At 43.4% G+C, this 13,536-nt stretch overlaps 1 protein-coding gene across 1 annotated transcript in view; it reads left to right on the top strand.

The window, feature by feature from the left end:
* LOC124013943 overlaps positions 1 to 13,536 on the top strand; it is a 32,882-nt gene that overhangs the window by 11,828 nt on the left and 7,518 nt on the right. Inside the window, exons 3-10 of the mRNA XM_046328519.1 lie at positions 257 to 364; positions 1,831 to 2,116; positions 2,364 to 3,663; positions 8,778 to 9,034; positions 9,137 to 9,334; positions 9,530 to 9,644; positions 10,007 to 10,100; positions 10,247 to 10,336. Of these exons, the coding sequence (XP_046184475.1) occupies positions 257 to 364; positions 1,831 to 2,116; positions 2,364 to 3,663; positions 8,778 to 9,034; positions 9,137 to 9,334; positions 9,530 to 9,644; positions 10,007 to 10,100; positions 10,247 to 10,336 (2,448 nt within the window). The remainder of the gene's footprint in view (positions 1 to 256; positions 365 to 1,830; positions 2,117 to 2,363; positions 3,664 to 8,777; positions 9,035 to 9,136; positions 9,335 to 9,529; positions 9,645 to 10,006; positions 10,101 to 10,246; positions 10,337 to 13,536) is intronic.

Raw genomic sequence — 13,536 nt, 5'->3', positions numbered from 1 at the left:
ACACACACACACACACACACACACACACACACACACACACACACACACACACACACACACACACACACAGATGTTTACATGTTTGCTTATACATGTGTGCTTACATGTGTGTGTGTGTGTGTGTGTGTGTGTGTGTGTGTGTGTGTGTGTGTGTGTGTGTGTGTGTGTGTGTGTGTGTGTGTGTGTGTGCGTGCGTGCGTGCGTGCGTGCGTGCGTGCGTGCGTGCGTGCGTGTGTGTGTTTGCCTATCTGTGCAGGTTTTCTCTGTGTTAGAGTCGACTTATCAGCATGACAGTCTGAGGTACCTGCTGGATTACTTCATCCCAGCAAAACACCTTCTTCACAAACTACAGCAGCATGCCTGTGTGAGTACACACACACACACACACAAGCAAGTAAGCTCACGCGCCACTCCCAACAACGTAACAACATATACTGTATTTGTAAACATGTAAACATACACACACATGCACGCCTGCACATTGTCGCCCAATTTAGTCTCCGTTACTCCCTCTCTGACAAATGCACAAATAAACAGACCTGGACACATTCTTTCTTTCACACACACATTGGGGAACATTCTCCCACATTGTGATTTTCACACACGCACTCAAAGTGGTCTCTGTTTTCATTGTCGCTCGGTGAAGCAGCCTGGGACGGGAGTAGGAGCATGAGTCATGGTAATAATTCTTTCCATATGTGACTGCTGTGCACTGGGAGAGAGGGAGGAGAAGAGGGAGGGGGAGGAGGAGGAGAAAGAGAGAGAGAGATGGGGGTTGGGAGCCGGCCCAGGGTGTGGGGGAGTGAGGGAGAGAATGGACAGGGGGCAGTCATTTCACTGTGGGAAAGTGTGTGTGCGAGTTGCCGACTAGAGAGAACTGATTGAGAAAAGGGGGAAGGAGAGTGGGGCAGAACACTGGGGTACATTGAAGGAGAAAGAGGAGGAGAGAGTGTGTGTGGGTGATGGGGGTAGATAGAGAGACAGAAAAACATGAGTGAGGGATTGATACTCAAAACAGAGGAATGCAGAAGTTATGTTATATGTGGGGGTTGGGGAGATGTGGGGGTCTATGTTGAGAATAAGAGTTTCCAATGTCAATGAACAGAATCGGCCAGAACGGGAGAGAGTAAGAAATAGAGTGAGCGAGAGAGAGAGAGAGAGAGAGAGAGAGAGAGAGAGAGAGAGAGAGAGAGAGAGAGAGAGTGAGAGAGATGCAGAAAGAGGGGGCAGCAGGGCCAGGAATATAATTTGATAATGGTCTCGTGAGTCGGGGAACATTGGATGAATCGAAGCAGAGGGGGGAGGGAGAGGGCACATGTCATTGGCTAATTGGGGAATGAGAACAGCCAAGGGATTCTAACAGAGTTTAGTCCTCACAGCATGACACACACAGAGGAAGGGAAGGAAGAGCAGAGAATAAGGTAGGTAGGTAGGTACAGAATAGATTTACATCTGTTGTGGTGCAGTTTATGGGGTATTGACACTCTCGTGGGAGGCAGTGCTGGTTTCTTTAGGTATTTCATAGTAGTTCTTTGGCTCTCTCAGAATCTCTGTGATGTGACTCGACTCTGACTCTCTCATGCCTGTTTGACTGTGACTCTGTTTTGCTCTGTTCCTGTCTCGGGCTTGGTTGCTGGTCAGTGTCCGCCCTGTTTTAATTCTCATTCTAGATATTCTGACTATACATCAATATTTTACTGACTCATTCTCCCTCCCTCCCTCCCTCTCTCCCTCTCTCTCTCTCTCTCTCTCTCTCTCTCTCTCTCTCTCTCTCTCTCTCTCTCTCTCTCTCTCTCTCTCTCTCTATCTCTCTCCCTATCTCTCTTCCAGTCTCAGTATCTGGGTTGTCTGTTCCTCCACTCCGGTTGGCCCCTCTGCCTCGGAGAGAAGATTGTGGTCCAGCTCTCTACTCTGGACTGGAGGCTGCTGCGCAGTACCGACTTCTACTTGCAGGTGGTTCCCTTCTCCACACGCTGCCCCCGCCTGGCCCTCAAGTGTTTGGCCCCCGGGGGCCGCAACGTCCAAGAGGTCCTGGTGCCCGAGTCACAGCACCCTCTGGTGTTCACTACAGAGTGGCTGCACAGTGTCAACAAGGAGAGGGGCTACAAAAGAGAAGGTGAGAGATGCAGGGAAGGAAGGGAGGGAGGAAACAAGGGAGTGTGGGAAAGGAGAAAGGGTTTGATGTAAGAGAGTGTATGACTTTCTCTGTCTGTCCCTTTCCTCTCTCTCCATCCTTCCCTCTCCCCCTTTCTTCCCCCTCCCTCTCTCCGTCGCTCCCTTTCTCTCACTCCTTTCTCCTATCTTTCCCCTATTTCTCCTTCCCTCCTCCCTTCCTCTCATTCCTCCCTCTCTCTCTTTCTCAGGAGGTGGAGGGTTAGATACGTGTCTGGTCAGTACGTGTGACGGGGTGGTCCGCCTACCGTGGGAGGAGGTGGTCTACCCCAAGTTCATCCATAACCCATCGGACGACCTGACTACCATGGCTGACCACCCAACCTCTGTCTCCAACCACACCACCGACCTCACCCCGGTGGTGGGCCTCGGCCTGGGTGGTTGGGGGGGCTCCTCCTCTGGAGAACCAGACTCCTGTTCCTGGGACGAAGAAGACGATGACCTACCTCCAGACAGTGTAGATGCAGATGCCGTTCTACCCCGCCGACGGTGCAGCGAGGACGGGTTAGGGAGGATGACGAGGCATCACCAAATGGCTGGTGATGGGGACTACGTGGAACTCCTGGAGCCCAGGGGGGGTCCGGATGGTGGCGCAGACCCAAGGCAGAGGTACCTGGAGATGCATGGGATCTGTAAGACCAAGACCCTGCCGCTGTGTAGAAGGAGCAAGGCTATCAAGCTCCGCAGAGGGAAAGCCTGGGGGTACGGGCGACTGGACGCAGCCGGAGGCAGTAGGGGCGTCCTGGGGGGTAAGAGGGACTCTGTGACCCACCGGGGGGACTGGTTACCCCCCCGCCCCCTGCCTAGAGTTATCGATGTAGGCCGAGCGAGACGGTCTGAGTCGTACCCCTCCTCGCTTCAGAACTCTGAGGAAGGGGAGAAACAGGCCCTTGGAAAAGACCCAGAAGGCCTAGGAAGCCAGGGGCTGTATTTTGATGGTCCGTCCAAGGAGAGGAGGCCCGGGGTGGGCAGGGAGAGGGAGGGCAGTGGGTGTAACCTTACACAACCATGCAGGGACAGCCATGGAAGTAACAGTTTGGTAGCGAGCGAGACAACAAATCCCAAAGCAGCGCACGTTGTAGAGGGCCAATCGGATCAAAGCTCTCGCTCTGAATCTGTGTTTGAGGATGCTGATAAGTCACTGAGTGGAGACAGCGACGCCATGCCCACTACAGACACACGAGGAAGTGGGGAGAATGCGGCGAGGCCATTGATTGATATTCCAGGAAATGGGGAGAATGTGGACAGCCCGTTAGCAGATGGATCTGAAACCCAGAAAGGAAGACATTCCACTAGTGACTCTTGTGTACCAGACAAAACAGCAGACTCGACAGAACACAGAGGGACGGAACGTTCTCTCTCTCAACCCGGTACGGACGCTGACCCAAAGGGAGCAACAACTCCAGAAGAGAGGGCTGAAGGAAAGACGGAGGAGATAGGAGTGTGTCCTAGAGGAAAGGAAGTCAAAACGGGAGGATTCAGGGCACCCAGGTAACTTCATAACTTCTTATAAAGATGCTTAATTTGTAACTTGGGAGGTGTCGGAACCAAAAGTGAGCCGAGAGGGGGGTGACCTGGGGTGCTCTGAGATAGCGTAACGCTTGAAAAAAATATGACCTTTATACTAAAGCAATAATAAAGCATCGCATGCGTTATCGTTGCTTTTGCGTGCTGGCATAGAGCAGTAGAGTAGAGTAGAGGCGCTTGCAGAAGTTGCACACGTGGGAAAATGTGGCCCATTTTTAGATGACTGGCGACATTATCAGAATCTTTTTTTAAATACCTCACAAACGATCAAAATGGCAGGCTACTTTGACACTCACAAACGGAGAATCTGAGAAAAACGACCCTCTCTTCAATCCATCAATATTCTAGGCCTAGGTGTGTGGATCAACATATTGTACAATATGAGGAGGAAATGATAGTCCTATAAAAAAAAATCCAGTTTCACTGACTCAACCACTGACATGCAGCTCACTCACCTGCGTGTTTTACTTTGTAAAACAACGTTGTTCGCTCAACAGGTCTATTTGGAAATGAATAACACATTTTGTACCCTACAGACCAGTGGCCATCAGTGCCATTTAATATTTTTTATTTTATTTGTATGGCCTTATTTCTATTACAGCATATTGGATGACTGCCATTCATATTCCATTCACCCAGTTCAATGTAACATCGAGAGGTGTAGCCTACTACATTTCCTATACCCATCATGATGTTGCTACAACGTAGCTTACGAATGAAAGTTTACAACATAGGTCGAAAGAAAAATGTGAGTAATCAAGGTGACAGATACTGTCTTGCACACTCTTGCCTGCATCTAGCTGATCTAGGGCGTAATCATTAGTCCAGTTGCAGACGTTTTTATTGGACAAATTCATGTATGGTTTTCCCGTTTCCTTCAGTTTGCTTCCATTTGAGAAACATTTTTCAACAGAATCGGCTGAATGAATACACCTCTGATCACACACAAACACAGTTCCCTTTCATAGCAGCCACATACAAACATCATGATCACTTTGCTTGTTGTATAATTCCTTCCCGCATCTACACACTCTCCTCCTCTCACCTTTTCCCTTCACTTGTGGAGTTGAAGTTGGAAACGTACATACACCTTAGCCAAATACATTTAAACTCAGTTTTTCACAATTCCTGACATTTAATCCTTGTAAAAATTCCCTGTTTTATGTCAGTTAGGATCACCACTGTATTTTAAGAATGTGAAATGTCAGAATAATAGTAGAAATAAGGATTTATTTCAGCTTTTATTTCTTTCATCACATTCCCAGTGGGTCAGAAGTTTACATACAATCAATTAGTATTTGGCAGCATTGCCTTTAAATTGTTTAACTATGGTCAAACCTTTCGGGTAGCCTTCCACAAGCTTCCCACAATAAGTTAGGTGAGTTTTGGCCCATTCCTCCTGACAGAGCTGGTGTAACTGAGTCAGTTTTGTAGGCCTCCTTGCTCCCAATTGCTTTTTCAGTTCTGCCCACAAATGTTTTATGGGATTGAGGTCAGGGCTTTGTGATGGCCACTTCAATACCTTGACGTTGTTGTACTTAAGCCATTTTGCCACAATTTTGGAAGTATGCTTGGGGTCAATGTCCATTTGTAAGACCCATTTGCGACCAAGCTTTAACTTCCTGACTGATGTCTTGAGATGTTGCTTCAATTTATCCACATAATTTTTGTTCCTCATGAAGCCATCTATTTTGTTAAGTGCACTAATCCCTCCTGCAGCAAAGTACCCCCACAACATGATGCTGCCACCCCCGTGCTTCATGGTTGGGATGGTGTTCTTCGGCTTGAAAGCCAACCTCTTTTTCCACCAAAAAATGCAGCAAAGTACCCCCACAACATGATGCTGCCACCCCCGTGCTTCATGGTTGGGATGGTGTTCTTCGGCTTGAAAGCCAACCTCTTTTTCCACCAAACATAACGATGGTCATTCTGGCCAGTTCTATATTTTTGTTTCATCAGACCAAAGGACATTTCTCCAAAAAGTATGATCTTTGTCCCCATGTGCAGTTGCAAACTGTAGTCTGTTTTTTTATGGCGGTTTAGGAGCAGTGGCTTCTTCCTTGCTGAGCGGTCTTTCAGGTTATGTCGATATAGGACTTGTTTTGCTGTGGATATACAGTGCCTTGCGAAAGTATTCGGCCCCCTTGAACTTTGTGACCTTTTGCCACATTTCAGGCTTCAAACATAAAGATATAAAACTGTATTTTTTTTGTGAAGAATCAACAACAAGTGGGACACAATCATGAAGTGGAACGACATTTATTGGATATTTCAAACTTTTTTAACAAATCAAAAACTGAAAAATTGGGCGTGCAAAATTATTCAGCCCCCTTAAGTTAATACTTTGTAGCGCCACCTTTTGCTGCGATTACAGCTGTAAGTCGCTTGGGGTATGTCTCTATCAGTTTTGCACATCGAGAGACTGAAATTTTTTCCCATTCCTCCTTGCAAAACAGCTCGAGCTCAGTGAGGTTGGATGGAGAGCATTTGTAAACAGCAGTTTTCAGTTCTTTCCACATATTCTCGATTGGATTCAGGTCTGGACTTTGACTTGGCCATTCTAACACCTGGATATGTTTATTTTTGAACCATTCCATTGTAGATTTTGCTTTATGTTTTGGATCATTGTCTTGTTGGAAGACAAATCTCCGTCCCAGTCTCAGGTCTTTTGCAGACTCCATCAGGTTTTCTTCCAGAATGGTCCTGTATTTGGCTCCATCCATCTTCCCATCAATTTTAACCATCTTCCCTGTCCCTGCTGAAGAAAAGCAGGCCCAAACCATAATGCTGCCACCACCATGTTTGACAGTGGGGATGGTGTGTTCAGGGTGATGCGCTATGTTGTTTTTACGCCAAACATAACGTTTTGCATTGTTGCCAAAAAGTTACATTTTGGTTTCATCTGACCAGAGCACCTTCTTCCACATGTTTGGTGTGTCTCCCAGGTGGCTTGTATCTTTAAGAAATGGCTTTCTTCTTGCCACTCTTCCATAAAGGCCAGATTTGTGCAATATACGACTGATTGTTGTCCTATGGACAGAGTCTCCCACCTCAACTGTAGATCTCTGCATTTCATCCAGAGTGATCATGGGCCTCTTGGCTGCATCTCTGATCAGTCTTCTCCTTGTATGAGCTGAAAGTTTAGAGGGACGGCCAGGTCTTGGTAGATTTGCAGTGGTCTGATACCCCTTCCATTTCAATATTATCGCTTGCACAGTGCTCCTTGGGATGTTTAAAGCTTGGGAAATCTTTTTGTATCCAAATCCGGCTTTAAACTTCTTCACAACAGTATCTCGGACCTGCCTGGTGTGTTCCTTGTTCTTCATGATGCTCTCTGAGCTTTTAACGGACCTCTGAAACTATCACAGTGCAGGTGCATTTATACGGAGACTTGATTACACACAGGTGGATTGTATTTATCATCATTAGTCATTTAGGTCAACATTGGATCATTCAGAGATCCTCACTGAACTTCTGGAGAGAGTTTGCTGCACTGAAAGTAAAGGGGATGAATAATTTGTTCAAAACTGTTCAACTTTTGTCTTTCTCTCTCTTTAAGTCAACTACTCACCACTTGTTATCCGCTACGGTACTATCTAGTTGTAGCAAATGCTTTCAGTACTAGATGTATTATTTTATCCTTTGATTGGGTGGACATCATGTCAGTTAATGCTTCAAGAGCTCTGATAGTTTTGAGGACATCATCAGGAAGTTGTCATAATTACTGTGTTAGTCTATGTAAGGGGACGAGAATAATGAGCCTCCTAGGTTTTGTATTGAAGTCAATGTACCCAGAGGAGGACGGAAACGAGCTGTCCTCTGGCTACACCATGGTGCTTCCCCAGAGAGTGCTGTTGAGGCTACTGTAGACCTTCATTGCAAAACAGTGTGTTTTAATAAATTATTTGGTGATGTGAATATATTTAGCATAGTTTTATCTAAAAAAATATAATTTTTTCAATGTTTAAAATGTTTTATTTATCTTAAATTCACTGAGGAGGATGGTCCTTCCCTTTGTCCTCTGAGGAGCCTTCACTGCTACAGACAGATTAGTCTTCTCTTTTCAGCAGAATCCATTTGCTTTCCAACCTGGGTTTCCCGTGATTGTATTTGAAATGTTGTTTTGGCTGCATGCTGTTCACTGACAGATTTGCCACGTGTTCCTGGCTGTAGGCCTTTGATTGGGCTACACACAATCCACAGCTAGGCCATAAAAAATATGCTATTGATCCTTTGTGGCTAAATTATAGACCTACTCCTGGTGTATTATTTGATTTATTTCAATTTATCAGGGGTGGTGCAAAACCTCCAACATCTTTCCTGCTGCTATGATTCTGTAAGGAAATACATGTTTTTAGTAAGCAGGAGAATTACAGAGAAGGCAACTTGAATTAACTATGATTTATTTTATTCGAAATTTTACAATTCAAACAGAGAAAATCATTTTTCATGCCACGAGAGGTACCACATCCTGGCCAATGTGTTCCGGAATGAAACAGTGAAAAATTGAGAGACCCCAGTTCCTGTTCCGGCAGGATATGGCTCAAATTAAGCACTGAATGTAATACCGGTTTGTGTGCAGGTACAATTCCTTCACATAAGGATATTGTACACTTACGGTCTAATACAGGTGATTTTCGTTGTTGGACATAAAATACTGTAAAATCACCAGGAAATCAGCTCGAATTGATTTTAATTTAGGAAATATGTTCTCATGTATTCCCACACATAAATATAGAAACGTATGTGATCGTATCCCAATATAATCAAGGTTTAAAATGTTGATGTTTTTATCAAATACTATTTCGTTTTGGGCTTCTTGCTGTCATTTAGTAGTGTACAGATGATTTATAATATAATTGTAAATCATTTGTACACTACTAAATTAATGTGAATTATTATGTGGATTGTAATTAATAGGATTATATTTTTTTAGAACCTCAATTACACTACAAGTTTTACATTGCAGGAAAGTTCTCCAGCAACAGGGTGATCAAATTAAGATCCTACATCTGTAGGATCCAACCATAACTATTAACCGCACACTCAGTATGACATCACTGTATCTTCTCTCTCAGGAGGAAGAGGAAAGGGAGAGGGGGAAAGGGGAAGGCTAAAAGTGGGTGTCGTGGCAACCAGAAGACTCGAGACCAGGCCGGTTCCAAACCACCAAGTAAAACACCTCAGCGTGGTCCCGCCATCTCCTCGACAACCAACTTGCCAATCACTACAACCAGCCTATCAGAGGCAACACAGCAGCCTGAGGGGGCGGATAAAGAGGTCACATCAGTCAATGAAGGACAAGAAAAAGCAGAGATTGGGGAAAGCAATACAGGTTAGATTTTAGCTTCTTTTTGAGAAGTTTTTATGTCAATTGGATAAAAAGTATATGGCTAGAATACATTATTCTCATGCCTATTCTTGCTTTTACCAACAGAAAACCAGGTTGTCCAATCAGAAGTCTCACCTGACACAACTACTAGCCAATCAGGCACATCCTTATCTAACCACTCTACAGAGGAGTTAGGGGCAGAGACATCTCCTGATCTATCAAATGGCCTATCACCTAAAGCCCCTCCTCTCCTAAGGGAATTGGACACAGAACTCCTCCAATCAGGAAAGCTGATGTTGACAGGTGGGTCATCTTTTATATCCATCTCATTTACTATCCTTCCATCCCTTTACCCTTACTTTCCTTTTATTCATACTTATCCACCCTTCAACACTCTTGCAATTATCCACTTTCATCCTCTCTCTCTCTCTCTCTTTCTCTCTCTCTTATTCTCTCTCTCTCTACCCCCTCCTCCTCCCACCCTCTCTCTGTCTGTAGGTACAGTGGACAGGCTGGGACGGGCTGTGGTTGTCACTGAAACGCACCTCCCAGAGGACAGTTGCCGTGCGGACGAGATGGGCCGTGTCTTGGCCTGTTATCACAGGATCACCCGGTAATATTCTGTCACTATGGCAAACTGTCCATATCACAGTCTCGTCTGGGGGACCCTTTATAGCGTAACACTCATAGCACTACTGGCAGCTTCTCTATATAGTGTATTTATTCTAATTAAAAAATGTTTTATGCATTATTGGGAAGGGCACATAAGCAAGCATTTCACTTTTGGTCAACAATTGTGGTTTACAAAGCATGTGACAAATAACATTTTATTTCACCTGATTTTGATTTGAGCTAGCTATGACACTTTATATAGTGGTTTTTATAGTTGTTTTTGACAGAAACTGAAACTCGAAGTTAGGTGTTTCATTTTATTCCGCCTTCACCTCTCCCCCTATCTCTTTCTCCCTCAATCAGCTCTTCTGCTAAAGAGCGAGGCCTAACAGTAATAGTAGACAGTAGACAATCTCCTCCCTCCGCTCTCTGCCTCGCTGCACTGAAACAATTACAGGTGAGAAAGAGTTAAATGTTGAAGTGCTAAGAGTGTTTATACATGTACTGTATGTGTTTATATGTAGACATGTGTTTATGTTGAGAGGGCGTCTCTAATGTGTGTTTGTACGTGTGTGTGTGTGCGTGTGTGTGCGTGCGTTCCAGGCTGTGGTCCCGGGAGGTCTTGGCTCTGTCCTCATTCTGGTGGAGGAGCAGCACCAGGAGTCATCTACACACAGTCTGGAAGGAGTTGAGGTGACTACACACACACACACACACACACACACACACTTCTCTCGTGTCTCATCAACACAAGAAATTCGCTACACCCACAATAACATTGGCTAAATAAGTTTAAGTGACCAATCAAATTTGATTTGATTTGATTATCACTCCATTTGACCCCTGTCACTTTAATAGAATATTTTTATAAAATGGACTATCCGTCATCCTCCCTACTCGTCCCTTCAGTGGCAATTGTTGCTGTGGACTATGAAACTATTTTACTTCCCATGGGCTTATCAACACTAAAGATAACAATTACATTTTAGAAAAACTATGGCAACACTGGCTATCCTCTCGTGGAATTTGAAAGGCCTTAATACGTCTATCGAGTGTTTCAGCCGTCTTGATATTCTAGCTAGAAACCATATTGACAGACAGAGGCAATGCTCCAAGAAACACACCAGCACCAAAGGTACACACATGGAATAGGGAACCTTTGTGATGGATCTCCTCGGTCTTATGTAGCAACATTTGAAATAGTTTTTTTTTTATACATTGGATAAAAGTAGAGACTGCAGTTGAGGAACAATTGGAAAGAAATTCTGCTTTGAAAGTTAATCAAATTGTAACCCCACTTCTGAGACAATGGCCCTCGAATGGTTTTGGTACACCTACTGGAGAGCTTGTCTTTGTCTACACACCCATTCAGCATCGTTCACACCATCTTAAGCCGTAATCATTAAAGAGATGGGTGGGGCTAAGTTTAGGCACAGGATACAGAAGGTGTAAATTAAGGTACACTGAATTGGTTACTTGCATAGTAGTTTTTTCAAAAACAGAAAGTGTCCAGGTAAAAATATTTGATAACTATTCGATGAAGCTTACCTGACACACTTGTCTAAATTGATGGGTCATGTGAAGGAAATGCTATAACCACCCCCCAGCCACATCTAGCTGAGTGGATGGGAAACTATTGTCTAGACATTTACACATGTTCATGAAATACAGTAGATGGCCGTAATCACCCCCAGACACACCTGGCTAATGTGATGGGTCATGTAATAATCTGGCCGAAGTGGAGTCTTTTTGTTTAGACATGTAGCTAGCTAGGTAGCTAGCTAGCTAAACAATGAACTGGTATAATCCCAACTCGTACTTTTACCAATACAAACATTGTCATAGCTGTAGTATGAATCTGCAGGTAGCTAAAGCTTACCAACTAGGTTCAATGTTACAGTAGCTTGCTAACATTAGGCTATAACTAGCAATGCAAATGGGTTTCTGATTCAAATAATATTACTACACAGATCATACACGTAACATTAGCTAGCGAGCCAGCAAGCTAATTAACAGTACGCTTTAACCTGTCTAGGACACAGGTTCCGCTAACGGAAACCTCCAACATTCCGCTGAAAAGGCAGCGCGGGGAATTCAAATTGTTGACAAAATCTGAAAATGTAGCTAAACTCTTACCCATATACATGGATAAACACTTCACAGCAGACTGGAACCATTTAACTCTGTTTTGTTTGTAGCTACATCTTGTTTGGCCAGCGTTGTGTCAAGTCACTCCGGGTCACACTGACCGTGGAATGTGCAGAAAGTAGCCCATCACTTTTTCCAACTCATCTGTCGATGGCGCCTGCTAAATTCAGGCCAATAACAAAAAACTAGGCACGTAATTTAACCATTTTATTCGTATTCATGGATGGAATACAAGTTTGATATTAAGGCACATGAAAGCTGACATATTCCTGACAAAATTTCTGCAAAAACCCCCACATTTTGATAGAAAAATATGTTTACGTTCAAATGCCTCTCCTGTGAAGTAGTGATGTGCGACATATGTCTAGTTTCCTGAAATGAGTCACATTTGTACAAACTGAAAGCTATTTTGGCAGCCCCCCAAAAACTAAGGGTGTAATCATAAGGATACATAACAAACTCGAAATCATCATCCTTAGTAAAGGCAAAGACCAAGAAGACAGAATCACTTTCCTTAACTGTATCCATAGTGGAAAAAAAATTGCCTTTATTAATCTGTGTGCTCCAGAATCATATGATCCTACATGTTTTGATTCTCTGAACAGCATATTGATCGAATTAACTGAATTCCAATTTGTTATTGGGACAGACATGAATGCCATTCTGGACATGCGGGATACATCTAATAAGACCAACTACAATCCACAGGCAACATTCAACATACAACTCTGATTACAACCTCATTGATGCCTGACGAGCTCTAAACCCTAAAGCAAAAGAGTACACTTTCTATTCAAACAGGCACAAAACATTCTTCCAAATCAATTTTGTACTATTATCTACTCCTCTATCAGACCTTTATTTTACATTTTCACTGAAAATGACATACCCAAATCTAACTGCCTGTAGCTCAGGACCTGAAGCAAGGATATGCATATTATTTATAGCATTTGAAAGGAAACACGTTGAAGTTTAAATTAATGTAGGCGAATATAGCACATCAGATCTGGTAAAAGATAATACAAACAAAGAAAAACGTGTTTTTTAATTTATTTTTTGTTCCATCATCTTTGAAAGGCAAGAGAAAGGCCATAATATAATATTGCAGTTTAGGCATAATTTAGATGTTGGCCACTAGATGGCAGCAGTGTGTGCAAAGTTTCAGACTGATCCAGTGAAGCATTGCAATACATCTGAAATTTTGTATCAAGTCTGCCCAAATGTCCCGAATTGGTCAATTGATACATTTTCAAGTACATAACTATAGAGAAGATACAAAAATGATATGGTAATAAAAAATGTATATTTACACACTCCCAGGAAGATCATACATGATGGAAAATTAGCTTTAACATTAACATTATTTACCTTGTATCAAACCATTTGCCGTTATAAAAGTTTTTTGTTGTTGTGGACTATCCTCAAACAATAGCATGGTATTGTTTCAGTGTAATAGCTACTGTAAATTGGACAGTGCAGTTAGATTAACAAGAATTTAAGCTTTCTGCCCATGTAAGACATGTCTATGTCCTGGGAAACGTTCTTGTTTCTAATCACATTAGCACATAAATTGTTAACAAATCCAAACGTGCGTTCAGGTCCAGCCGAACGTCGGACGAAAAGTTCAAAAAGTTCCGTTACAGCCCGTAGAAACTTGTCAAACTAAGTATAGAGTCAATCTTTAGGATGTTTTTAACATAAATCTTCAATAATATTCCAACCGGAGAATTCCTATGTCTGTAGAA

This window comes from Oncorhynchus gorbuscha, linkage group LG25 (genome assembly GCF_021184085.1).
Source record: "Oncorhynchus gorbuscha isolate QuinsamMale2020 ecotype Even-year linkage group LG25, OgorEven_v1.0, whole genome shotgun sequence".
Lineage (NCBI taxonomy): Eukaryota > Metazoa > Chordata > Actinopteri > Salmoniformes > Salmonidae > Oncorhynchus > Oncorhynchus gorbuscha.
The sequence above is the reverse complement of the archived record's forward strand: the minus strand, read 5'-3'. Positions and strand labels throughout refer to the sequence as shown.